The sequence below is a fragment of the Arvicanthis niloticus genome, chromosome 1 (genome assembly GCF_011762505.2).
Source record: "Arvicanthis niloticus isolate mArvNil1 chromosome 1, mArvNil1.pat.X, whole genome shotgun sequence".
Classification (NCBI taxonomy): Eukaryota; Metazoa; Chordata; class Mammalia; order Rodentia; family Muridae; genus Arvicanthis; species Arvicanthis niloticus.
The window spans coordinates 21,663,667-21,690,320 of record NC_047658.1 but is presented as its reverse complement, the minus strand read 5'-3'; the positions used below and the strand labels follow the sequence as shown (position 1 = coordinate 21,690,320).

The 26,654-nt window shown below is 46.9% G+C and overlaps 1 protein-coding gene across 1 annotated transcript in view; it reads right to left on the bottom strand.

The window, feature by feature from the left end:
• Window positions 1-25,878, bottom strand: part of Nav2 (neuron navigator 2) — a 646,610-nt gene extending 620,732 nt beyond the window's left edge. The window contains exon 1 of the mRNA XM_076934936.1: window positions 25,534-25,878. Within this exon, the coding sequence (XP_076791051.1) occupies window positions 25,534-25,608 (75 nt within the window). The 5' untranslated portion in view covers window positions 25,609-25,878. The remainder of the gene's footprint in view (window positions 1-25,533) is intronic.
• Window positions 25,879-26,654: the final 776 nt, after the last annotated feature.

Genomic DNA, 26,654 nt, shown 5'->3' with positions numbered 1-26,654 from the left:
AGTGATAACAGCACAAAGTTCCTTAGCTGAGACCTCTGGAGGTTGTTGAGTGTTTTATTAGCAACGTTACAGGACCTGGACACCTGTGTGGGTGAAGGCAAGAGGCTCTAGTGTACTTCTGTGTATGAAGTCAGGCCCACCTAAGCCACAGCATCCAGCAGTTGATACAGAGACCTCACTCGGATCCCTGAGCAGCCAGGAGAGGCCTAGAGAGCAGCATATGTGGGCTGATTGAGGCGAGAGCCATGATTCTCCATAAGGTCAGATTTGAAACCCAAGTTGAATGGCCATTTCTGGAAGGAAGGTTTTGCAAAAACATAGGAGGGAAAATACCAATATGTTACACCAACATTTTACCAGTTCTCTTGCTATGACTTGCTGGTTTCCCAGTCTGTGACACAGGGAAGTAGATTCATTATATATATGTTTATATCCCTACAATGTCATCTCAGGCAGGACAAGTGATGTGGCCCAAAATAAGAAAAAACAAGATAAAGAGCTAGACTGTAGGATGCAGGGTGCTGCACAAGGGCTGGCTTAGGTGACACAGTTGGCAGAGTCTTTCCAAGAAGGAGACATGGGTGAAGAATACGACTGTCATGTGAACCCTTCCTAAGTGGAGGCAAAAACCACGGGCAGGAAACAGGTGGCAACCTCAGGGAGCAGCAAGAGGGTCGATATGGTCTTTTAGACATCCAGGTAGTGTATGAGTTTGGATACCTGGATGAATGGCGGCACCCAGAATCTCCCATCTGGGGCTCTTTGACAAAGGGAAAAACCAAAGGGACACAATCACATTCAAAGACTCAAAAAGAAAGGTAGGACTACGACTTGAGCCTGGACAGCCATCGATGAGAAGGTAAGCCATCCTCAGAGACCACAAAGGAGAAACTGTCACTATAGAAGAGAGTGAGAGCATGTGAGCATGCGCAAGAGGTGAGGCCATGTGAGCATGCGTGGAGATGGGGCGGGGGGGGGGGGGCGCATGTGAGCATGCACCGAGGGAGGTCTGTTTTTGAGGAAATGATGTGAATATGTCTATGGAAGGCTGAGATTTCCCCAGTGAGGAATAGTATTTGGCTATCTGAGCCCTCGAGGGACAGTAGATCCTGAAGAATTTAAAATACAGAGAAATGATAGCAGGATGGAGAAAGAAGCAACATTCCTTCTAGTTGGATATAACTAGTTAAGGTCAAAATTAACTTTCTGGAAATCCCAGCAGCCATGACAGCCATGGCTTTGGAAGGATCTGCATGTTGGATTGATGGGGACTAGACCTTTGGAACCTGATCCTTGTGGCCATTGTGTGTGTGTGTGTGTGTGTGTGTGTGTGTGTGTGTTCTCATATGTGGGAGCATCTATATGTGTGGGTCGCTATATGTGTGCACAAAGTTGACATTAGGAGGTCTTCCTTGGTTGCTTTTACTTTACTGAGGCTTGCACTTGCTGATCCCAGAACTTGCCAAGACTGGCTAGACTAGTTGGCCAGCTGAGCCCAGGGATCCTGTCTCTGCCTGCCTGTGTTGTAAGTGCCTTTCCCCACTGATCTGTCTCCCTGGCCTCCATGGCTGTGTTTCAGCAGGTAGTTTTTCACGACACCCTCTCTGGTCCTGTTTTTCTTCTATCTCCTGCTCAGGGGGCAGGGCTTTAGAGCCAGAATGAGTCTGTCTGTATGAAGCCAGCATTCTCTACATGTGCCCCTCAAGCACAGAGGGCTAAGGACTTAGTGTGGGAGCCTCAGTGCTCCCCTATACAGGCATCTGGAGGGAGCATCCCCAGCCTGGCTCTGCTATCCTCCTGAGCTAGCCAGAAAAGAAGCCTTGCTGACAAGCACTTAATAACCACCTCATGCTCCATCTGAAGAAAATGCAAACCCAGCTGTCATCTAACTCAACAAATGTGGATCCCCAGTGCCGAGCCGAGTAGAGGGAGCAATGGAGAAAGCGCTCAGACCTGAGGGATAAAGGGACCTAATGGAGGGAACCAGAAGACTACCCACTCAGCAGTTTTCAGCCGGGGGCGGGGGTTGGGGACAATCTACTTCCAAAGATGCTGGGGCATGAACAGGGATGCCGGCAATGAAATCCAGGCTCACAGGAGTGATGGGAGAACCTAGGAATGCAGGAAACACTTTTGGTATAAGGATTAAAGACATGGAAACAGGAATGCCTTAATCTTTTGAGCAGAATTAGGCAAATCAAATTTTAGAGCTGGGTGGCTTCTGCTCAAATCATAACTCCTGAGCAAGGAGGAGGATAGGGAGGAGAAGAAGGAGGAGGAGAAGGAGGAGGAGGGGGAGGGATAGGGGAGGGGAAGGGAGGGAGGGAGGGAGGGAGGGAGGGAGGAGGAGGAGGAGTTACTCTTCACCTCCCAGCCCTGTCTGCCTCTTCTAGTAGTGCCTACTTCCACCTGGTATCATGGTAACAACGTAACAAGGGGATGTAAAGTATGTAGTCCACCCCGTCATGTAATTCATGCTTAGAAAGGCTAGTGGTTTTCGGTAGCAATGATAATATTGTTTAAAAATCACTTGATTGCAGTGGCCTTGGACAAACTGCTCTTCTTTGGGGACTCCAGGTGTCCCCACCTGAAAATCAAAGGTGGGGGGGGGACTAGAATCAGCCTGGAACTGGGAAATTGTGGAGACTCCAAATGGGGTCTTCAAAGGCTGCATTCCCCCAGTTTTGAGGGTTTTGTCTTTTACTGTCTATTGTAACACTAAGTGCAGGCCCCCAAGACCTGGAGTCTGAACTTAGCCCCTGGGATCCTGATTGGTGAATTCTGATTGGTGAAGGCCAACAGCCAATAGCTGGGCAGAAGAGACATAGGTGGGGTTAAAGTTTGGTGGGCTTGGGAGAAGCAGAGAGAAGCCTCCCTGGGATACTCAGGAGAGGAAAAGGAGAGCCGCTATGGGTTAGCTGGCAATTGGAGCTAAGAGCAGCCCAGATGAAACATAGGAAGTAATAACTTGGTTTATCGATAGGAAGGTAGATTCTAACAGAATGGAGGGTAGACAGCTGTCCAGCTATTGAGCTGCCTGAGGCATATTTAAAGATATAAAGGCTATATGTCTTTCATCCAAGAACGTAAATGGTCCAAGGCAGGGAAGAAACCCCGTGCCTGGATCTTTAATATTATTTACTACACCCCAGTTTTTATCTCAGAACTGCATTGTCTCCCTGAGGAGATGGAGATAAAAACCAGTGTTAACCTGTTGAATTTTTTTCATGGCTTAACCTATGTCACACAGGTCCTGGTACACAATAAATACTTGATGAAGTTTGTTACTGTAATTCTCTTTTCCTGAAATTATTTTCTAATGATAGCAAAGATGACAGAGGCCAACTTGCTCTGTGACACGGATCAAGTCCCTTGCTATCTGAAACTCCTAGTTTCCCTTCCTGTAAAATGGGAAGGTCTTAAAGGATCCTCATCCTCTTAGACATAAGTGTGACGTGAAACCAGCTCAGAGAAACCAGCCAAGGAAACACACATTTTTCAGGACATCATAGAGTCCTCCCAAGACTCTAAGGACAAGTAAGCCTGCCTGGTGGCTGTTGTACAAGCTTAGAAGCCTCATCCCCTGGTGTGTATGTCCTTACTGTGGGCTGCTGGTAAAGCTGACCCTCAAAGCAACTATGAATGACGGATCTCTGCATAATAAGAAGCCACCAAACATGGGCACCATGTTCTCTGTGGTTGGGTAACTCCAAGCTTATCTGTCCAATATCCAAGCCATTTTAGGACAGAAAAGAGACAACTAACCCCTTTCCCCCTTGCCTTTCTCCATGCCCACCTTCCTTCCTCCTTCCTTCTTTTCGTCTTCCCCTTCTTCCTCTCTCCCTTCCTTCCTTCCATTTCCCCTCCTCTATTCCTTCCTAAATATCCCAACTTTATACCACAATTATGTTTCAAAATATTTAGTGTAAACCTTTGTCTGGGAAAACACCTGCAAGAAAGCTGCATACAATGGGACAATGGGATCCTACACTCTCACCTGCACAGTAACTATAGGTCATTAGAACAGACTCTGCTGTGGAGTTGGAGGAAAACTTGCTGAACAAAGGTTACATTGTAGCCTTTTTTTTCCCACCTCCATCTCCCTGGGCCAGCCGGAGAAAAGGCTTATCCAGCATAAAGATCTTACATTGTCCCCATTACCCATTCTTTCACCCGTTTGGGCCAAATTGGATTTTGATGCAACAAGGAAATGTGTCCAGTGTGTTATTAATCAGGCTCAGCAAGGGAAAGGTCAAGGGGTGACTTGGAGCAATTATGGGTTGTAGTCAGCAGGCCAATCAGAGAACAGGTTGGGGAGAGGGGAGATCGATGGCTATGAAATCATGGAAGGTTATGAGCCATTGGACATAACCTGGAGGCTGATGCTCCTCCCAAATCTAACACATCTGCGGCTTCTCTCTTTAGCAATCCTCAACTGTTCATTATTATGGAAATCTTTTGCCTCTGAGGTACCCAGGGCAGTGACACAAACCAGAAGCCTGCTCATGGTCCTAGGAATAAGAGCCACTTGATTCTGTAGATTCACTTGGAAGTTCTTCAGACTAATTGGAGCTCCAGCAAGAAGAGATGTCCAGCGTCTGCCAAGGAAAATTAGACTTGTTCTTTTTGACTTTCTGGTATCTCAATAGTCTGAAAAGAACCTGGATTCCCAAGTACTATTTCAGAACAGATGATGCTGAGTAAGAAAAAAACCCCGAACTGCCTTAATGAGTCATCTACATCAATATGTATTAGATGGCAAGAAACCTTCTAGAAGCTATCTCTACATCACACAGCTCAATGAAAATCTTCAAGGAAGTCATAAAGTTTGCAAAGAATATTGTGCCACAAACAAGCTACACAGCATCAGACCCTCAATTCCCATGATGGAGCCTGCCCAAGAGGTTCTTTCTGAAGACAACTGCATTAAACTCTAAATACTGAGAGAACAATCCATCTTGTTTATCCAACAGAGTAGACCAGGCAGAGATAAACTTGTGGTCATTTTATAAGGATTTTTAGATTAATAATCTGAATCATCAATGAAAGTTTCATTAAACTGCACCCTAGGAATTGATTTGCAATGAGTTGTTCAGTGTGCTGTACAAAGGTGCTACAGACAACTCAGTCATCACGCACTCCCTAAAGAATACAGACACGAGATCCCGGCATCTATTGAGTTTGCTCAAAAACATATGCCAGCCTTTTTTTTTTTTCCTCTCTTAAGAACTATAATTGCATCCTGCTGAACCCACCAAGGAGCTCGCTAACTGCCTTTGTGTTACAGCATCCATTCCCCACTTATGAGGTTCAGCTCCAATGTCAGGAGCAGCCCTGCTTATACACTGAAGGACTAAAATCAGCTATAGGCCTAAAATCAGCAATAGGCTTGACATACATGCCTGCTAACACAAGGTCTTGGGTCTCTATGGAAAAACATTGAAACAGATAGCTATAAGCTATTGTAAACAGGCAGCTTTGGTGGAAATTTACCAGCCTGAGTAGTCACAGACCTTGTAGATAGGTAACCTTGGTGGATAGTACCAACTTAGATAAGGACAAGTGAATCATAGGTGGAGTCATAGTGACCTGTCCCCTGAACCTTCACCCAGCTGATACTCTGTTCTGGAAGATAACTGACTGTACTCTCCCTAAACATCTATGCTCCTGTGTCATCCTCTTCCCCTCATTCTGCCTTTTTGTGTACATAACACCTGTGTGAAAAAGTAAAAATTATAGTTTGATCAGCCTGTAGACAAGCCGTCTTTCTTTGCATTCGCCTGTCCTCCATCTTTTCTTTCAGGTGATCTCCCTGAACCCCTGTTTATTGCACTGCTGGACAGGGCACTCTGATGCTCTGGTCTTTGTTTCAGTCTGCTTGCCCCTCCAGCATGCTTTCTTAGCTTCAGTCTGCAAATGGTCCTACCATTTCCTTCTCAAGAATTTTCAAGCTGCAGAAAGTTAGCTTTGTAATGTACCTGTGAATCCAGGAAGTTGGAAGCAAAAGGGACATTAGCAAAACAGGCCCCATTTTTCAATTTCAGTAGTGCCACTAAATGTTGGAGAGGAAATATGCCTGCCTGATGCCACACAGCTAAAATCTAAAAGTGTTCGAGTTGAAGTAATGAAAAGTTTGGACTCTCAAGCTAGACAATCCATTCATGCAATGCATTAGCTCTGTGACTCAAGTGCTTCCATTCCCTGCAACACAGCCCCATAGAATGATGAACTTCCCATCTTCATGGACATGACCTTACCAATTCTCTTAACAGTCTTCTCAGGAGGAAAAGACTAATACCACAGCCTTGGGTGGCAAATGGATGAAAAAAGAGACTCTCGGTGTGAGGAGCTCCTTGGTGACATTTAGACCCAGTTCCAGCTTCTCACAGTCCTGCTGAGGTGCGCGGGAGTTTGGATCCCTTCGCTCTCCTACTATTTTGCTTTATTATCCATCCAACACTGAACAGTGACACTAGAGAAAGCTTGGGTTTTTTTTTTTTTTCTACACATGAACAAATTAGTATAACTGCTGTGCTTAGGACTGTGACTCCTGCAGAGCCTTTTGGTCTAACCAGCTGTTCTCTGCCTAAGGGGGGAGAAAGAGGGCAGCCATGTCACCAAACCTGCCACCGGATATTGGGGACCCATGTGTGTATGGAGTGGCGGTCTATTACTTTAGGATTCTGCTGTGTATTTTAAAGCCAGCATCAGAGCACTTGTCAATGCTCCATCAGCCTGCCCTCTTGACCCCCAAATATGGCCTCTGGGAAAATCTAATTGCCTGCTCAGAGTGACACTGGAGCCACGAGAGTGATAAAGTTGTAGACAGTCACTTCGTGATTATGGGCCCTAATGGAAGGGAACTGGGCTGAATGAATGCACGAGTGAATGAATGAACACACACTGGGGTCATTTATTCAGGGCTCTGGGGGCAATGCAGTGATGTCTTCATTAAAGCATCTCTGGGGTCTTAGACTCCATAAGGATGTCAGACAAGGACAGAGCCAAGAAGATAGCAAAAGTTGTAATTCATAAGACTTCCCCCCCCACACACACACACCCCAATTTCAGACTCTGGGAGTGTCACTAAGGAAGACTTCCTAGTCCTCATGCTCTCAAGGATGCACACATAGCTGGGATGGTGCTGGCTGCTGTGTGGACTTCTGAGAGGTGGGAGTGGGTGGGTGGGTGGGGGTCACACCCTCATAGAAGCAGGAGAAGGGGGGATGGGATAGGGGATTTCTAGGGGGGTATTGGGGAAAGGGGATAACATCTGAAATTTAAACAAATAAAATATCCAATAAAAATTCAAAAGAAAAGCAAGTGAGATAATAGAAGGCAAACATTTCTAAAAGCCATGGGTGGGCTCTGCTGTCCTGTTAACAGAGCTGGTAGCAGCCTCTTTGGAAAGACCACCACATAAGCATCTTATGCCCTTTATGTTTGCTTGTGTATTCTTTTATTCTCTGGTGAATACCTCTTGGAGAACTCACAGTGTGCCAGATGTGACCATAGAAACACAACAATGATTAAGACTTAGCCCGAAACCTTGACAAGCTCATTGTCACACTGCCATGTGACAAGTGCCACCACAGAGGTCAACTCGGGCAGGTGAATAGGCCAGCAGATGGCAAATGGGATTCCTGGCAGAAGGAACAGTAGTTCAGTGGTTCAGAGGGGCCAAGGGAATGACAAAGGTCCTGTGTGCTTTGGATGGAGGGCCAGGTCTAGGTTCAATGACTCTAGAAACAACAGTGCTTTGTCTATAGGATGATGACTGTGAATTTAAAGATCTTTGGATCAAAGGGAAGATGCCCTGCGTAGTCCCCAGGCAAAGTGAAGAACACTCACAAGTACAGGAGAGGCATCCCAGCTGATGCTGGACTGTAGCTGGGGTAGGGTTTATCTGATCCTCATCTCTCCTCTGCGGTCCATTCTCAGGGTTCTCTCTGGGGCTCTTAGTTGGCCTCAAGGCTTTTTCCTAGAGAAAGACTGCTAAGTCTGTAAGGTGCTATTGACTCTTGCTTTAAATGTGAGCTAATTGAGGCTGGAAAGCATGTGGGCCTGGTTGTAAGGAGATGTCTGGGTTTCAACTGAAGTTTGATTCCATTTAGCTTCTCTGCAGGACATTCCTCTGCCTCAATCCTCTGAAATACTTAGTCTGTTAGTCTCCTAGCTCCATGGTTTCCTCCTGTCAGGGGCTTCCAGTGCACCTGAGCTGCAAACTGTTCTTCCGGGGAAGCTGAAAAGCTGGGCAGGGAAGAGGCAGTCATGGGAAGCCATCCCTATGCCCTCTCCTGTCTACCTGGATTCAGGACTGGAGAGGCCTCTGCAGGAAGGCATGGGCCATCCTTGGGCAAGTTGTGCCTCTCCGTCTGTTCCCTTCAGCAGCATGGGGGCTCTTATGAGCCACCCTGACATCATGCTGACTAGACTGGTAACCTGACCCGTGGTGACAGCTCTCTCTTCCCCAAGCTGGGCCCATCAGGCTGGTTCAGGGCAAAGGTCATCCCCCAGGGGAAAGGGCAGCTGGAGCTCTTTCGAGTGGCTGTGAAAGGGAGATAATTTTGATGACTGACATCTCCCATCTTCAGCTGCCCCCAGTTCTCCTTCACTGGCTGCTTCTCCAAGCGCTGATCAGTGGTGATGATACCCCTTTTAGGCTTCAGTTCATCATAGGAGGTTATTAGTTGGAAGAATGGGGGTCGTAATGACACAGGCCTTGTATAGAAGCTGAGTTTTCCAGGAAGACAGACTTTTTTTTCTTAAGCCCTTTTGCTAGTCACTGACCATCCCTTCTCTAAATTGGATTTAAGTACCAGTTAAAAAGTAAATGTATTTAAATGTCATTTAGATAAAGCAGCCAGGGGATGGAAGCATGCTTCAGAATCCTGCTTAAGCCCATTGAATAGCTACAGGGCACTGCTGTCCTTCAGCGTAAGATCAGCTCTTGGAGGAAGAAACCAGCCTTGAGCAGTTTCTGCCTGACAGCACCTTATAGGCTGCCCAGGAGCACAGACCAGTCTGTGTTTGCCAAGGCCACCATTCCTGGTCACCCCGTCGACTGCATGGTCACTGTCTCCTAGCCATCACTTCGTTTTGCCTCACACTGACCCTCCAATGAAGGCCAGAACAAAACATGCATGGTTATTCCCACATACAAAAGAGGGAAGCTGAGTCACACGGAGGTAAGGTGACCTTCCGAAGATCGCTGAGGCGGATCGCTGAGCCGGGATTTCTGTCATTTGCACTCCACAGCTAACATGCTTAGCCTGCAAGTGGTTTAATAAAACCTTGCTGCAGGTAGAAAAAAAGAATACAGTGCGAAAAGAAAAACTGAAAAAGAATCAGAGAAGAAAGGACAGGAGAAGAAACAGAGGCTTCAGGCAAATGTGTGAGCTGCATCTTGAAGCGTGGCTAGGGGCAGCAGGCTGGAGGAGAGTGGGCTGGGTGAAGGATGAGCCATGGCTGCTTGTTTCAGATACCCAAGCACAGCTATGGCCATCCATCCCCAAAACCTCAGTTGGGGTCATTTGTTTTCCTCTCAAAAGAAATAGATGTGTTTCTTCCCCTAAAAAGAAAGCTCCAGGGCCACAAATGGTAACATTTTGCCCAAATATCCCCCGAGGAAAATGGCGAACTAAAGCTAGACTTGTCATGCGGGGAAACCTAGCTTCCCACCGAGAACAACTTCATGAAAGTAACAGTATCTTTGTGAAGTCGTTTGTGAAGAGAACTCCGCAGTGGCATCACCTATAGCATAAATGTGTTCTATATGATTGATATATATGATTGATAACAGGTCCTCAGCTCCTGAGACTTGAACACTGGGGATCCATGATTGAACCTGGTTCTCATATTCTCACAGTGACATCTGTTTGCTTGGTCACCGAGGACTCTCTGAGCGTCTCTGTTCCAGTAAATATTGGCCTCCCTTCTGCATGCAGGAGCTCCTGGGCTCCGGGGAGACAAATAGTAGGACAAGCTACGAGAGCTCAACTCCCACTCAGACATACCTAGGATCCAATTAGGGTTCTGGGGACAGGTACAGTGACACTAGCTGCTCTCTGGTAGTCAGGCAAGGCACAGTTGATGATTAAGCATGGGCCACGTGCCTGAGTGGCTATGCAACTCTGACAGAAAGTAGTCTTCCTTCCATGAGGCAGTAATAAGGGTGCCAGCTCTGGCTTTTGTGGTATGCCCTGTTCTGATTCCTAGCAAAATCTAAAAGCACTGGCAACTTAGTAGGTGATGGGGTGAAAGGAGTGTCTGCTGTCATTATTTTTGGTGACTGTTACTTGTACTTTGTTATTTCTTTATTTATATTTTTGTTATTTGATAAGGAGATGACTATCGGTTTACCCCCAGTTGCCTCTGGGATGAGCCTGGCTCCCAGAGGGACCAATCACATGATCATTTTCCAACCTCTAAGGAGGGGAGAATGTCTAGAGATGGAGTGAATGGCCAATGGCCAATGGTTTAACTAATGTTTTTAACATGGAACTTCCATCAAAACTATCAAGAATAGGGAAGAGAGACTAGGGTGGTGACCATTCAAGGTACTGAGAGGGTTGTGTGTCTATAGAGAGCTGGGCTCCCTCCTGCCTCCCTCATTCTTTGTATTTCTTCCAGAGTTCTGTAGGCCATTGGGGGATGTGATAAAATCCAAAGAGGTAATGGTCACGGGAACCCCTGGCTGACACCAGCTAGTCAGAAAGATGGGGTGGCCAGGACCTGGAATTGACACCTTCAGGAAGGCAGCCTTGTAGAACCGTGTCAACATCTCGTGGGAGCTAATGAAAGTTTCTGGTGGAGAATTCCAGAACTAAACTGGAACTCAAGACACCTGGCACTAGAGGATTGTCCAGGTTAGGGAGGGGAGGCAGTCTGGATGGTGGATGTTCAAAGGGCTCTCTGGGTAGAAAACCAGTCATAGTAGGAAGACCGCAGAGCACCTGGGTTTGAATATCAGTTTGATCTTGTGTCCACTTGGCAGCATCAAGGGAAACTCCACCTAGGTATTCTAAATGAAGATGAGCACATTGTGGACTGTTGCAATGATATAAACCAGGAGCTGTCAAGCTGTGTATTCAGTATTGTCAGATATAACAGAAATGTATTCAGTATTGTCAGATATAACAGAATGGATGGATGGATGGATGGATGGATGGATGGATGGATGGATGGATGGGTGAATAAGTGCCAATGCTTACTGTTAGACAGAAGGGAAGGGTATGTCCATAGAAAATAAGATGATATGAAATTCACCTTCAGAATGACTGTATAAGCTCACGGCTGTATCTCTGATGCAGCCTGGAGCTAGGAGAGCATTAGGAGAGGTGGAATCATGGTTGTAGGTAATCATGACAGGGCCCTAAATGGACTCAGACCATTCAATTCACTCATTTCCACTCAAGATGCTGAGAATAGAGGGAATGTCTGCCTCCTTTAGGTTTTCTCAGAGCCGCAGCGAGCTCCATACCACAGCCCAGTCTACAAGCTGAAGTCAGAAGGGCACTGATAAAGACTAGCTGTAACTCAAGGTTGCTTGGGATCTTGGAAGTAGGGAGGGGATCAGCGCTGCAGTTCTGAGACAGATGGAGAGTATCCATGGCCACAGCACACTTTATCAGCAGTCTGTCCCACAGAGAAGGCTGCAGGGCTTGCAGCCTGACTTCTGAGAAAGTGCAGCAGCTGCAGGCTCTGTGTTCTCACACTCACATCATGCTTACATGTACCAGACACATTCCCAAGGGTTGTAGGGTGATCTCAAGCTCAGACCAACTCTAGAAGGGAGGTGCCACTCTTTACTCTGTTTTACCAATGAGGAAACTGAGGTACAGGGGAGCTAGTCAAGCCAGTCCAGATCACATGTCAGAAAAGTGGCTTGGGAGCCTGTGGTCAGCGTATGCTGAAGTTTCTAGCAGTGCTTGGCACATAGTACGACTCAGTTAAAAAAAATAAATAAATAAAGCTACCATCACTGCTGTTAGTTCTCACAGCGCAAGCAGCTCCAGCAGGAACCTCCCTTCCACCTCCTCAGATGCGTTGATAAGATTTGGAGACACCACAGGGATCCGATGGGGAAGGTGCTCTAGGGATGCAGCAGAGATTAGATATCTTTCAATTACCATGGGCACCGGGCTTCACGTGGTTCTCCTAATGCAAACTGCCTATTTGCTGTTTCCTTCTCGCTGCCCTATCTGCTCCCTGCCAATGATTGATGGCCACAGGAGGGGAGAAGACACGCATCTGCCACTCGCCTCGTCAAGCCCCCTCGATTTCTATCTACAGAGTGAGCTGCCTCCCTCAGCTTGCTGTAATAATTCAAGATCATGGGAGGCGTCTAGGGCAAAAGACATTCCGGCTGTAACCTGCCACATCTCCCAAGCAGAAGGTTCCCCCTAAAAGTGACTTACATCCAAAAACTCCACCAAAAAGCTAAAACACTGTCAGAGTAGAATGAGAAGGACTAAGGGTAAGAAGTGACGAACAAATCGTAACTGGATCACTGGGAGGTCTCGGGCTGAGAGTAGCACGAAGTGGAACACACATGGACCTCAACTCCAAAGTGCAGTTTGTCAGAGCTCAGTGTGGGCTAAGATGCATATAGAAGCAAGGTCCCCAGCTGCCACACTAAGTCCTTTACATATACAAGTTCTTCGTGATGCTGCTGTCAGGATTTCCATTTTGTGGGTGAGGCCCTGAGCATCAGAGAGCTCAAGGAACTTCCCTAAGACTAAAAAATATGCTAAGATCCAAACCCAGACTTCCGATGGTCCAAGTTCTTCCCTCCTCACCACCCAGCCTCCTGTTCTCCACTATGGAGAGTTCTGCCTTTCTGGTATGTTCTTGTCAGCTTGTGGAACCTAAACAGATGTCGGGTTAATGTTCATTCGTGTGATGGCGTTCATTCATGTGATGTCACGCTGTGTGAGCTGTGTGAGGTCAGGGATGTTCCAGCGAGGGAGACATTTACAAGACAATTTCTGGATCTACTGAGCATGCGCCCCCGCCCCCATCCCTCAGCCTCTTCTGCCTCTCTCATATCAAATCTTATCCAGTCAAATAGAGATGCCCAACTGCTCATTCAGTCATGCCTCTTTCTGGAGTGGTTTGCCCTCAAAGGCAAGGTTCCATGCCTGCCATTAGCCATAACTGAATAACCAGGGCACAGACACAGAACTCAACTCAACAGTAGCCCATTCAAAGGCTGACTTATCTCTCTAGATCATCTGTTTAAAAATGTAAATATCCTGGGCTAGCAAGATGGCTCAGCAGTTAAGAGCGCTGTCTGCTCTTGAAGAGGACCTGGGTTCACTTCTCAGCATCTACCTGACAGCTCATGGGCTATCTGCAACTCCAATTCCAGAGCATTCGGGCCTCCCTGGATGCTAGGTGTGCAGGTGATACACAGAGACAAACACACGAGGTAAATATAAATGAGCCTTGTTTAAAATGTAAGCTTTCTGACACTCGTTAAAAACAACAAAAAGAGTTTAGTCAAGACTATGGCAAGAGAGAACTTGAAATAGGGGGAGAGGCAGAGTTTAACTCTACAGCCTGCAAAGAGCACTGAGGGTGTGTATGGCCAAAGCAGAGTGAGTGGGCTGAGAAAGGGAAGCTGTTTGCCTTTTTTCCATTGTTTTGTGTGAGGCAAGTTCTCACTAAATAGCTTAGGCTAGCCTCAGTCTTCCTGCCTCAGCCTCTCAAGGGTGAGGATTACAGGCATGCACTACTCTGCTGGCTCTGACAGGGGGATTCCAGGTAAGGCTGGGTTGGACAGGCTTCTGTCAGGAAGACTGAATCAACAGGCAGAGCCTGACTAGGGTGAAGGAGGAAGTCTGCCACCAAACCTCTCCATAAGAGATGGGTGGGTACGAAGTTCTCGGGGCTCTCCTAAGGAACAGATAGTGAAGGTGGAGCTGGTGGGAGCTGGTGGGCTGCTGAAGATCAGCCCTAAATAGCAGTGGAGAAAGGATGTTGGAAAGAAGGGACAGGGTGCAGCTGTGGCTGAAGCAGTGAGCTGTAGAAAAGTGGACCCCACACCACAGAGACGTGAGCAGCCAGCCCCTCAAGATGCCTGGTTGTAGGCACTTCCCAAGTGTGTCTGACATAGGGACAACCTGAAATTGGTCTCTCTGCTCAGAATGATTCTTTTGAATGCTGTTCTTATTTTCTTGGAATTTCTGGGATGGAGAGAGAGAGAGCACCACAAACCTACTTCTGCAGACTTCTCCTCTAGGAGAGCTTAGGTGTTTCTCTACCAACGGCTACATCATCTGTCTGCATTTCTGACCATCTGTCCTGCAATATGGAAGAAGGTATTTTGCACCAGCTTCCTCAATGCTTCCCATTTGAGGTGTATCTGAGCCACTGTTCTCCCTCTGGTTGTACCCCTAAATAGTCAACCCATGTAGTCATCCACAGAATGACCTCCTAGGTTATCTTCACCACAGATATACCACAGGGAAGCTCAGAAAGAGAGGGGCAGGGGCATCTGCACCAGTAGCAGAGGAATGCCAGCTTGCAAGACAGTTCAGAATTCTTTCCTGTGCAAAGACTCATGAATGCGAGACAGCCACACCTAAGCAGTGCCCTCAGATGAGATGCCCCTCTCCACTCATACATGCAGGCATCTGAAACGTTTTCCATTCTAATCTGCTAATGTTTTGACACCAACTCTAGATCATAATCAAAGTGGATCCCTAAAGTGGAGGCCTCTTTTTACCCATCCCCATTCAGAGTGTCTACCTTCACTCATTCATTCAACAAGCATTCCTGGATCTTCTGCTATGAGGCAAACACTGTACTATGTCCTGATATAGGAATCACCACGATACCTAAGGACTCAGGCAAGAGTGAGCCCAAACAGCCGTGGCAGGCGGGCTACACATGTTAAGATGCACAGGGGCTGGGAGCTGCAATTCTCTGTTCTACTTTGTAGCTTCCACTGAGAACTGCTCATGTACTTGAGGACGTTTGCTTATTGGATTTTTAAATTATAACCACAGATGGAAAAAAAGAGAAATATTTTGACATGCACTTAGAGTCTCCCAGGGAGCCTCTCATCTCATCCCAACCCACCCTTTAAGGAGCCCAGAAGGAGCCTCCCCCTCCTGCCTCTGAAGTCAACAGGAGCCTGGTGTTCCCAGATGGCCAGGTTGTTGTCTCTGTGGTAGCATTACAAGGCATGGGGTCGGAGGATTGAACTAGCTATAACCATGATACAGTTTATTACCTCACAAGGCCCTCTGTCAAGTCCTCCAGGGAATGTGGATTCTAGGAACAACCAAGACCTTGAGAAGCCTGAATTTTTGCTCACTCAGCTTAGCCAAGACAAAAGTCTCATGATCACCTTAAAGGATTTCTTAGTCTCCTTCTCTAGCACATTGCACAGTTCTGACCCCAGGTCTCTATCAGAAGCTACCCTAGCCTATCTCTCTTGCCACCCACCCCAGGCCCAGTCCTTTGTCCCTGCAAATGGATTCAGCATGTAGCCACCACTCCTCAGAGTGGCTTTCTGCTTTTGGAAGAAGCTGCCTTACAGGAAAAACCCCCACTTGGCCTCTGCCACCCATGTCTCCTTCCAATTTGCTTCCCAGCCCCCACATCTCCCTCCCTCCCTCCCTCTCTTTCTAATTATCCCAAAGAGAAGGAAGATTAAAATTTAATGCCCCGAGGATGGGAGTCAGAGATGTCATTATTTTGATTCAAACCCCAGGCATGCAAGAATCTGATCTAAGCTTCAGGAGAAAGTAACCTGGGTGGCTCTGGAGAGGCTTGATGAATTGGAATGGACCCCCAGGTAACCAGACTTTCCCTGTTACTTGGCTTTTAGGGGATGCCACAAAAGCACAGCAGATGATACTTACAAAGCACACTGCAGTGAAAATTTGAATTGTAAGGGGTGTCTCAGACCTGCACAGAAGCCTATAGTCCCCATGCAGGAGGCAAGCAGAATGATGAGGTCAAGGGTGTTCCCATAGGAATGTCACACAAAGAAGAGCCTGGCCACCAACTTGCCTTCAGAAAGATGTACAGCAGATGAGGTTCAAATCAGAGAGAGTCTTGTGTCACCACAATTAACCAAAATCAAACCCTAGTACCAGAAATGTTCCCAGTTACCCCCCCCAAATATGCTATTACTGATAGGGTTTCTGCCAAGTTCAGGGAAGTTCAAGCCTGAGAATTCTGATGGCTTTCATTCAGTAGTTAAGTGCTGTGCTAAGTAATGCCAATGACAGCTTTCATTCAGTTCTTGAGCGCTGTCCTAAGTATGGCCAGTGCAGTATCTCAGGGTCCTCTCCAGGCTGCCATTACTAGATTCATAAATTTCGCCTTGAAGAAGGATGCTAGAAATGTTAAAGAACTCCCACAGCTATATAGGTAAGAATACCAAACAACCAACCGAGGTGGCTTTGCCATGCTTTCCCTTCTCATTTAAAACATTGTTGAAGCTTGTTTAAAGCAGGAACCAAGGGGAACAGCACCAAGCAGCAGGGGAAGTGGGTTCTAACGAAAGATTGACGAACATGCCAGACCTGGATGCTAGCTGAAGATACAGGAGATGCAGCTCTGCTTACTGCTTCTTTATCACTGGTCCCCTGCCCTCTTCCATTCTAAGGACTCTGTAACTTGGTTTTTGTAAGTCTGTGTGGGCAGAACAGAAAGGCAGGAGGGAACCCAGTGCTGATGTGCCAAGGGACCTTCACAGGACTTCTATGAGCTGTAAATGAAGGAGTGGCCATATACAAGGTGCCTGCACTATGTTTCAACTTCCAATGCAAAGCAAATTTCCTGGTGCTCCAAATGAGATCTCCAAAAATTCACCAAATCCTCTTCCCCAGTGAGAATGTAGCTGAAGTGATAAAATACAAGCACTCTTTTATTCTGAAATGAAAGCCTGGAAAGTAACTGTAAGTGGGAAGGGAAAAGGGGGGTCACCTACTTTTAATTATTAATGTGCCATGTGATCTTTGGCTAGTCATGTATCTGTCTGTCGCTCTTATACTCCAACCACAGAATGGAGATAGCATCAGTTGCTTTCCTGTGACAGGGGCAGGTGCAGGTCACAGTGAACCCCAAAGGCATCAATCCAGAAAACACAATCCAGAGCCTGGAGAAATGACTCAAGTGGTCTTGCAAGCATGAGGACTTGAGTTCAAATCCCCAGAACTCACAATGCGTGCGCGTGCGTGCGCGCGCGCGCGCACACACACACACACACACACACACACACACACACACACAGAGTAGACATAATTGGCACACACGATTGCCATCTTAGCACTGGAGAAACAGACACAGGAGGTTCTTTGAGGTTCACTGGCCAACATACCTGACCTAATTGGTGAGTTCCAGGCTAATGATAGATCCTGTCTCCAAGGCGTGGGAATTGTTTTTAAAAGGTTTCTGAGTTTGTCTGTGTCAGGCTATCAGTCATTATCCTCCTTGATGCAGAGACAAGTTCTAGACCCTATCACCTGGAACACGAATAGATCCTGAAAATCCTCTACCTTGGACAGTTACCTTGCATCTGGGCCTACTCTCCTCTTCCCTCCATTCTCACCTACAATAGAAAGTGTCACCAAATGTTGGATCCAAGGACCTCCTACTGTGTCCCAGGGATTCTATGCTGTCACACGGGGAATATCAGTCCTGGTGAATGTCCTCAGGGAACTTCCAGAATAGGCAGTTATGGCCAGATTACCTTTAACTCGCCCTCTTAACTCTTCAGCAGGTATTAGCTGCCCAAGACAAAACTCCACATACTGGATAGCTTAACTAGGCACAGTGCCTCAAAGATCTGCAGTCAGAAGGCAAGGTGAGGGTACGAGAGTTCGAGAGGTGGCATTCTCCAGCTTCTCCCCTTGATATGCAGACAGCGGCCTTCTTCTCCTTCACACTGCCTTGCTCTGTGCCTACATCCTTGGGGACTCAAATCCTATTGGAGCAAGCCCACAGCCTTAGGACCTTGCAGGACCTTAGTTGCCTTCTTAAAGGTCTTATTTCCAATGAGTGTCACATTGGGTGGGTGTGAGGGGCTAGGATTTCAACACATGGACTCTGACAGGACAGATTCTATCTAAACTGGTGGCACCCAGCTGCAACCCCACCAGAGAGCAACCCCTTTCCTGGAAACTGCTTGCTTAGTCCCCCGCCTCCCACTATGCTTTTCATTCAGTCCCTTCCATATAGATTTTGGGTCACTTATTCTCCAAGGAGACTTTCTTGGCTTCTCCAAAGCAGAAGCACACCTGCCTAATATCTCTGACACTACTGGTTGAACTGCACAACCTCCATGACCTTAGTACCTAAGCCTGTCATCCTCTCATACAGTAGCTAGCTGGCAGGCAGCGGGTACTCAATAAATGTCGAATGGATGAATAGTGATGACTAGGGATGAGGGCAGATGCCAAGCCTGCCCCCTCTTTAGCCCTTTCCCCTGTGCTGCACCTGAACGATGGCTCACAGTCCACTGGCTCTAGTCACATATGGCTCTAGTCACTTTCCATCTCCCTCTTCATTGACGTGTGAAATGTGCTGTTGTATGGCCTCAGCATCCAACCCCGATCACCTGGTTGACACCTCTTCCATTCATGACTGCAAGACAGGTGGGCCAGTCAGAAGGCAGAGCAAGCTACAACAGTTACATCCCCAGCTACAAGAGGCATCAGCACAGTGACCAGACCAAAAGGACAGGACTCCATCTCATGTGCAGAGAGCTGGAAGGTGGGTTGTAGCCCCATCCTCACCATACACATTAGCATCTATCTGTCCGGACCCAAACCGCACCAATAGCAACTCAGAGCTCAGTCTACTGGTGGAGGAAGATTCCGCCACAGAAGGTCTGAGTTGTCACCAGCCTGCAACTCATCTCCTCGGGAAGGCCAGTGGCTAGTGAACCTTAGTGCTGTGGACATGGTCTGGGGTAAGTGATACCTGTGTGATGTCCTGTAGGCTAGGCTAGTCTCACTAAAGAGTGTGTGTGTATGCATGCTACACGTGAACAGTTGTGTACATACACACACTGCACATGTGTGTATTCATGCACAAAGGCAAAAAAAAAAAAAAAAAAGATCACGTTAAAAGTTTAGACCTAAAAACTTAACAAAGAGGTAAGATTTCAGTGAAATCCTACAGCCTTGCAGACATTGCAAGCTGTTTAACCCTTAACCTAGGTTTTGCCTCTATGAAAAGGATTAAGAAGGGGGCTGATTGGGCGGACAGCTCAGTGCTAGGCTGTATGTCATACACAACACTTGGTGTTTGATCCCTAGCACTAGAAAACCAAAATAAGTTAAAAAACATGTACACAAAGAGTCTGAGGAAGAACTGAGAGAGTAAAGTAAAAAAAAAAAAATCCAGGTAGCTCTCAGACACAGAGCAAGTGCCTGACACATATTAGTTATGCTCCTTGTTCTTAGCCTAGTGATAAAATTTTTCAATACTTTCAGCAAAGCTCACTAAGTGTGGCCATCTAGTCTCAGGAAGATTAGCACATTTGTGGGTCTTGTGTCCCCTCTGTGACTAGAAGGAACAACCACTGCCATGCTTCCATGGATGCAGATCAAAGCTCCACGGCGCATGCACCATGAGAAGCCTGAGAAGGCATCACAGTTTCAAGATGCTCCTGTACCACTGCTCCCTCCAGCCATGCAAGCACTGGAGCTTGTGCGTGCCTAAGATTCCTCCCACCCACCTTGTCACCGGGCCCCCACTAACTCTAATCTTTACTTCAGTACATCTGCTTCGAGACCACTCTCTCCATAGACCTTGTCTGACCTACTATATCAGATGTCTCCAGTCCTCCACAGAACAACCCCCACCCCCAGAACATCTACTTGAATCCTATTTTCTCCCCTCTATCCATGAGTGGAAACATATTAAGTCTAGAAGGACCAAACTCAACTTCATCATCAAAGGGAAAGAGGTTCCAAAACAATATATACCCTTCATTCTTTGAAGTAAGTTTGGAGCTGCCTGTGTTCCAGGGGGGAAAGTGATGGACAAGACCGGCATCCTTCCTTCAAGACTCAACTGTCTGGCTCAGAGCTTATGATGTAAGACAGCATCCAGGACATAGGAGGGTGCAGTGAGCAGCTGCCTTGCTGCTCCTGAGCAAGGTAAACGTGAGGATGGATGATCCATTCTTTGTGAGATGGAGGAGTGGCCTGAGAGTAAAGTCTTTGTGGGGCGGGGGTGGGGGGGTGCTATGACATAAAAGTAAAAGACTATGGTGGTCAACATGAGGACTGTTGAGAAAAATCATCAGTCTAGAAAGGGGAGATACAGGGTAGAGAGAGTAAGAGAACTCAGTTATAGCGACCTACACACTACTTACATGGTGCCTAGCATGGTGCTGACATCTTATAAACTATGCATAAATAGCACTAGGGACACAGCTGTGGAATGCCACCAAGTACTTTCATGTTTAGACTGAGGTCAAAAAGATTTAGGGTTTCAGCCTCAGTCCTGGAACCCTAAAAAGATGGACATGGAATAGTAAAGTGGTTAGGGCTGGGGACAGTAGTCTATGGGGAGGGACAATCACTGATTAGGATGATGGCAGCTAGCCTCTGGGAGAGTCATCTGGCCAGGGCGGGATGGTGACATATAGGAGAGAACTAACCACAATGCTATGGGACTCCCCAGGCATGATGTCAGAGGAGACACAGAGGCCAACTGTGGCTTAGAAGGGGTGACTGGGTGAAAAAGGAGTGGCCTTGTGGGGTAGGATGATCGTAAGCTGTAGCCTCAGGTGACAGGGTTGTGATCATACCAAATACAAGGAAAAGCTGGTAAGGTAGCCTGGTGATGTGTGCCCCCTTAGTAGGGCACTGATTGGTAACCTAGAGCAGTTCAGCCAACCCTACAAATTTTAATTACATAAAGCCTGAGTCTACTCTCTCCAAAGTCATTTTAAAAAACTGGCTCTGGGAAGCTTTCATGCTGAGAAGGTGACAGCCCGGAGAATATTCAAACTAAACTATCCTTGTCACCGCTCAGTCATCAAGCACCTTTGAAGTGCCTGAAACAGAGCTTATATTCCAGCATTCACCCTCCATGGGAAAGCTTGCTGCGGAGAACGTAGTTCTGTGCAGAAGTAGAAGAGAAAAAAAAATCAATTCTAAATTCCTTCCCCTGACAGATCAATAGCTGTCTGTCAGGAAGTCTGACTTCTCCCATCTGTGCCGGGTAAGTGGACTCTCAGCACGCAGCCGTACTCACCAACTGGATTTCTGTCTGGGATGATTTGCAGCCCCAGGGCCTCTCTGCCCCTCATTCCTGACTCAGCACAGGATTTGAATTTGACAGAGAGGCGGAGGGATCTGCTATTTGTAGGTGGTATCCAGGGATGTCACCAAAGCAGGAGGGATGAGCTTTGTGAGCTCTCTGAATGACACCTGCCCCCAGCACAGGCTCCACGCGTGTGACTCTGTGACTTCAGCTGCCTCCAGATGTTCTCACGGCCAGCTGATGCTCACCGTTAGGTCTCCATCCCAAAGAACCCATCTCGGAGTGGCAGCCCCTGACACCCAACTCGTCTATAGGCTCAGAGCAAGAGATGTTACCTGTGTTGGGCTGACGAGATGGCTCAGTGGTTAAGAGCACTTGCTGCTCTTACAGAGGTCCTGAGTTCAGTTCCCAGTTCCACACTGTGGCTCATGGCCATCAGTTACACCAGTTCCAAGGGATCTAATATCCTTTTCTGAAATCCATGGGTACCACATGTTACACATAAGTCCGTGCAGGCAAAACGTTCACAGGCATTTAAAAAGCTCATTGATTTTTAAAAAGAGATGTCACATATCTTTCGTTTGAGAAGTGTCTGCACAGATATAGAAGATGCCTATATACCCACCAGTCTGAAACTTTAGAGGCCTGAGCTTTACTGGATCTAACATACCTTTCATAAAAAGGAAGTTTTAAAACAATCACAAAATTGAAATCTATTGTCCCCACATATCACCCCTTTACCTGTCCACCCTCACTCTCCTTTTCAATTTTTTTTTTTATCTGAGACCACAGTCTACAAATAGACAATGTTACCTGATGGTTGTTTACTGCTCAGCAAGCTACTTCTCACCATGGTAGCCATATGGATGTTGCCCGAAATGAACAGACTTGAAAGCCCAGGTCTTCAGACCCACTGGTCACATTTCTAGTGGTCCACAGTCAGCTATGGCTACTGGCCACTCATACATACAGTGGACAGAAAGGCACGCCTATCACGGCAGGAAGTGACACCAGAGAGTACAGGCTCCACATGTAATCTTCAGAGAGAAGGAGGTCACTGCTATCTAACTTATTCTGAGCCCAGAACGGTGCTTGCTGTGCAGAGACCCATCTTTGATCTTTGAGAGATGCATGAATGATGGACTGATGGGACTTTGTAATACCAGGCAAAATCCCAGAGCTGGAAACACTCTCCAGGCCCACGTGCCTGGGAAATGTTAGCATGCCCATAGCCATCTGTAAAAGGCAGGGCACAGGTATGTGTGCAGTGAGACAAAGATGCACATTACGTTAAATACGAAAGTAAGCTTCCTAAAATGTTAGACGACGTGATTTTGTTTTATGAAGGAACATGATTGGCCAACAAGTTTAAAAAGAAATGTTTTTGAAACACCAGGTGTAACTGAGGGCTGTCTGACACTGTGACACGGTGACATGACATTAAAGTGTGTTGGGCTGTAGCATTCCTACCTTGAAACACATGTGATCCATAGGCCACAGGTAGGATACCTGAACAGATCACACTGTTAACAGTCATCGCCCCTGACCAGAACTGGGAAAAAGAACTCTCTAGTCTATGTTTCTGTAATTTTAAATTTGAATATGTAAGTGTAATTGAGTATTTCAAATTCAATCTCAAGTAGAACTCTAAAACAGAGTAATACAATGTTACAATCCATCCCCAAGATACACAGCACACTTTTCAAATGTCTACCAACTACAGACTCCCCAGGAGTTTACTTCATTTAATCTTAACACTCTCCCTGTAATTAGATATTACTGGACTCTGTTAGATCAGAGAGGGTCACACAGTGAGGGCAAAGCAGCACTGGCACATGAGCCAAGCTTTTTCCTTCCGCAGTTCATGGCACTCTTCACCCACAGAATGTGGGTCTCCACAGACTAAATCCCAGATGGGCTCTGAACCAGCTGCTCCATCCCCAGAGACTCCACAAGCAGAGTGAAGCTACCACCAAGCACATGAGAAGCATCTTTTTGCTGCTCAAGATAGCAGGGAATACAGCAAGTGAAGAAGCTTCCTCACCCTCTGCAGTGCCTGTCATTCATCCCACAAAAGCCCATTGGTAACCCATGCATGCTCGTGGAGGCTCCCCAGCTGCCCATGTGCCCAGCTGCCCAGCAGATTCATTTGTGTGATTTTCAGCCAGTCCCCAAAAAGAGGGGTTCTCAGCTCACTTGAGGTAGGAGCCAAAACACTGCAGAGTTGCCTTTCAGCTCTGTGGACAAGACATTCCAGGTTGCATGCTGGGAGGCTTGTTTAGTTTCGCACTTGATGCAAATGGGGCATGTGTTTACCCACAAACACACACACACACATGTACACAACAGAAGCTGCTGCTGCCAACAGAAGCGGCTGCAGTGGCAGGGTTCTGGAAGCCCAGACTTACTCTTAAGCCACGTGGAACTCGTGGAACTCGATCACAACGACTATCAGAGAAAACAATCTAATTCCACCAAAGCCAAGTTTCAACCTCTGCCCAGAAAATTCAGTAGAAAATGAAATGTAATACTCTATTAAGCTTTATTTTCTCAGCACAAGTGAGGGCTCACCCGAGCATGGAGAGCCATTAAAATGGATCTTACATATATCATTATAAATTTAATAATCACCATGACGGCTAGAGTTCAAGTTAAAATGAATGTCAGCTGAGCATGACCAATTGATGTTACCCCAGCTGCCGCCGAGCCTCACTTGGGGTTGTATTCTCCTTCCAGAGGCTCGGTGGTACATGTGGCCCAACCCAGCCCAAGCCAGGAACAGATGGGAAATGCAAGCAGCTACACCTAGCCAAGGAAGAGCCATCATAATTGCACATTATCATAGTGTAGCAGCCCAATTAAAATTTTCTATGGTGTCAGAGGTCTCAACTGTTCCTCTGCTAAGTGTCTGGATCCCAAACTTGGCTGACACTCAGTTGAACGCAAGCATTCCTCGAGCTGCTCTCTGTAATCAATTTTCCTCCTATCTCTGGGAAAGCGTCTCTAGAAACTGGAGCTGAAGGTCGAGCAGGCTCCACACTTGGCAAACCAAACACCAAAAACCAAGTCCCACTTCCCCAGCTGCCTGAGATGGGGCATTCTTCCAGAATCACAAGGGGCCCAGTCTCAGGAGTGTTTTTTTGTTTGTTTGTTTGTTTGTTTTGTTTTGTTTTTGATTTTGAGGAATGGAGTCAGTGTCTGTGTTTTTAAAATGTATTTCAATTTATTTTTAATTCTAAAATTAAAAAAATTAAAAGACAAAAGATGGTTTTAAGACAGAGTAAAACCCAATATGAAAACATACACACATAGAGAGAGACAGAGACAGACACAGAGAGAGACAGAGACAGAGAGAGAGAGAGAGACAGACAGAATAAGACAGAGAGACAGAGAGAGTGCTAAAATATAATATTTTAATGAGTCAAAAAGCCATGCATATCACACACTGGGAGACTTGAACTTTGAAATTCACAAGGAGAGGCGACATGATAGATACCCCATCACCTGGTAGAACAACACAAGTTTGGGTACCATCCAACACTTCAATGGAAACACAGGAATCGTTTGCAGACAAACACAGATTCTGGTCCTACATGAACAAGTTTAACCCTTGATTAGCCTCTGGTCACAGCCTGACTGGTGGATGAAGACCCAGCCTCAGCTTCTTTCCTGAACAATCATTTACAGCATGTCACTCCCCAGTGAGTCTCACTTTTGAAGAAGAGTTGAAGTTTAGCTGGCAGACATAAGTCCTGGATGAATGAGGCTTTCAGAGCAATCACAGCCAGTGGCCTTCACTCAATGGGCCACTTTAAATGACAGGAGAGTCCACAGGGTGCGTTTTTGATCCATATACACAAGAGCCAGCAGACAACACAGAAAATTCCTTAAACAAAACCAGCTCAGTTGGGAGCATCAGGCTCAGAAAGGCTAAGTGTGCACACTGCCTAGAGCGACACAGTGCGAAAGAGCCCAGTTTGGCTTTGAGAACATCAGGACTTTTGGTTAACCTCTGTAAACTATGTATATATGCATGCCTTTGCCTTCCCAGGTCCTGGCACTAAAGTATTCCTTTCTTTCATTTATCTCAAATGTTAGTTAATCACCAACAAATCCAAAGCAAAAAACATAGCACTAGGACACAGAGGTCAGAAGCAACCACACCTCCTCCAAGCAGAGAAACACAGACAGGTCTGGTCCATGAACACCACTCTCCTGACCACCCAGCTTTGCTCCACATAACAACTCCAGCTCCAGGCAGCAAACAATAAATGAAGTTCCACCACTTACCCTCTTTTGATCTTCTAGTCCATGAGTGACTGGCTTTCTCTTCTGCTGTTGACTTGACTCAGAAATCGATTCCATTTCCCAGACATAAAATCTTCTCCAGTGATAGTTTAAATCCACAAAAGAACCAAGTGCCTCCACACAACAGCAACCTGTGCACACCACCAGACGAGGTCCCACCAGAAGGGAGATTGTGCTATCTCTTCAAAGGTCTTGCCATCTTCTTGAAAGCCACTTGGGAACCTGGCTAGCCACGGATGCCTTGGGGATGAAGGAGGCTGCCGCTGACATGTTGAGGATGAGGACCAGGGCTTCACTTCAGGGTTGCAACTCACTTTACAAGAGCCCCAAGGACAAATTTGGGCAAAGAGGAGTCCATATCCTGGGGTGAGTGCCCCATTCCTGCCCAAGGAATCCTTTTCCTCACTGTCTGCTTGGTATGGATAATTTATATATCAATAGCGATGTAAATGGGCATTTAATCCACCGAGCTGATAGCATCCACATCCCTCTCGGCAGCCCTTGGCTCCTATAAATCACCACAAACGCCTCTCTGCCGGCCTCTCCTCACAGCTCCTGTGAGTGTTTGTCTCCATGGTGGCTCCCCTCCCGGCTGTCATCTTCTTTCACACAGAGAGACCCAGACCTAAAAAGAAAATGCTCAATGGTCAGATTTGTCTGTGGTGAAGTGTGGTGTTTGATCGGTCTTGCTTGCCATCTGGAGTCACACAGCAAGTCCTAGGCCCAGCAGCAGTCAGCAGTCTTTCTCTGAACCCAACGCTGATCACATCCATGGGTAAGCAACCTAGTGGGGGTTGGGAGGCAGAGCTCATGGACTCCCCACTTCTGTTCTTGAAATAGCAGGGCAGCACTGAAAAGGAGTTATCTTTCAAGCCCATGTAGGGCTCATTGTCACAGCAGCAATAAGGCATTGTGGGATGGCAAGAAAGAGGGAATGGTTCCTAAGGCTGAAAGCAACAGCACCCCACCCTCTTACTGTAGGAGATGGTATATGGCAGGTGAGACTCCCTGGCCACAAGGAGGGGAAAGTGCAGCGTCAACCTGACAGACATCTGGAAAGCAACTCTGCCTTGGGAACTAGCAGGCAGAGTAGATACCAGTCA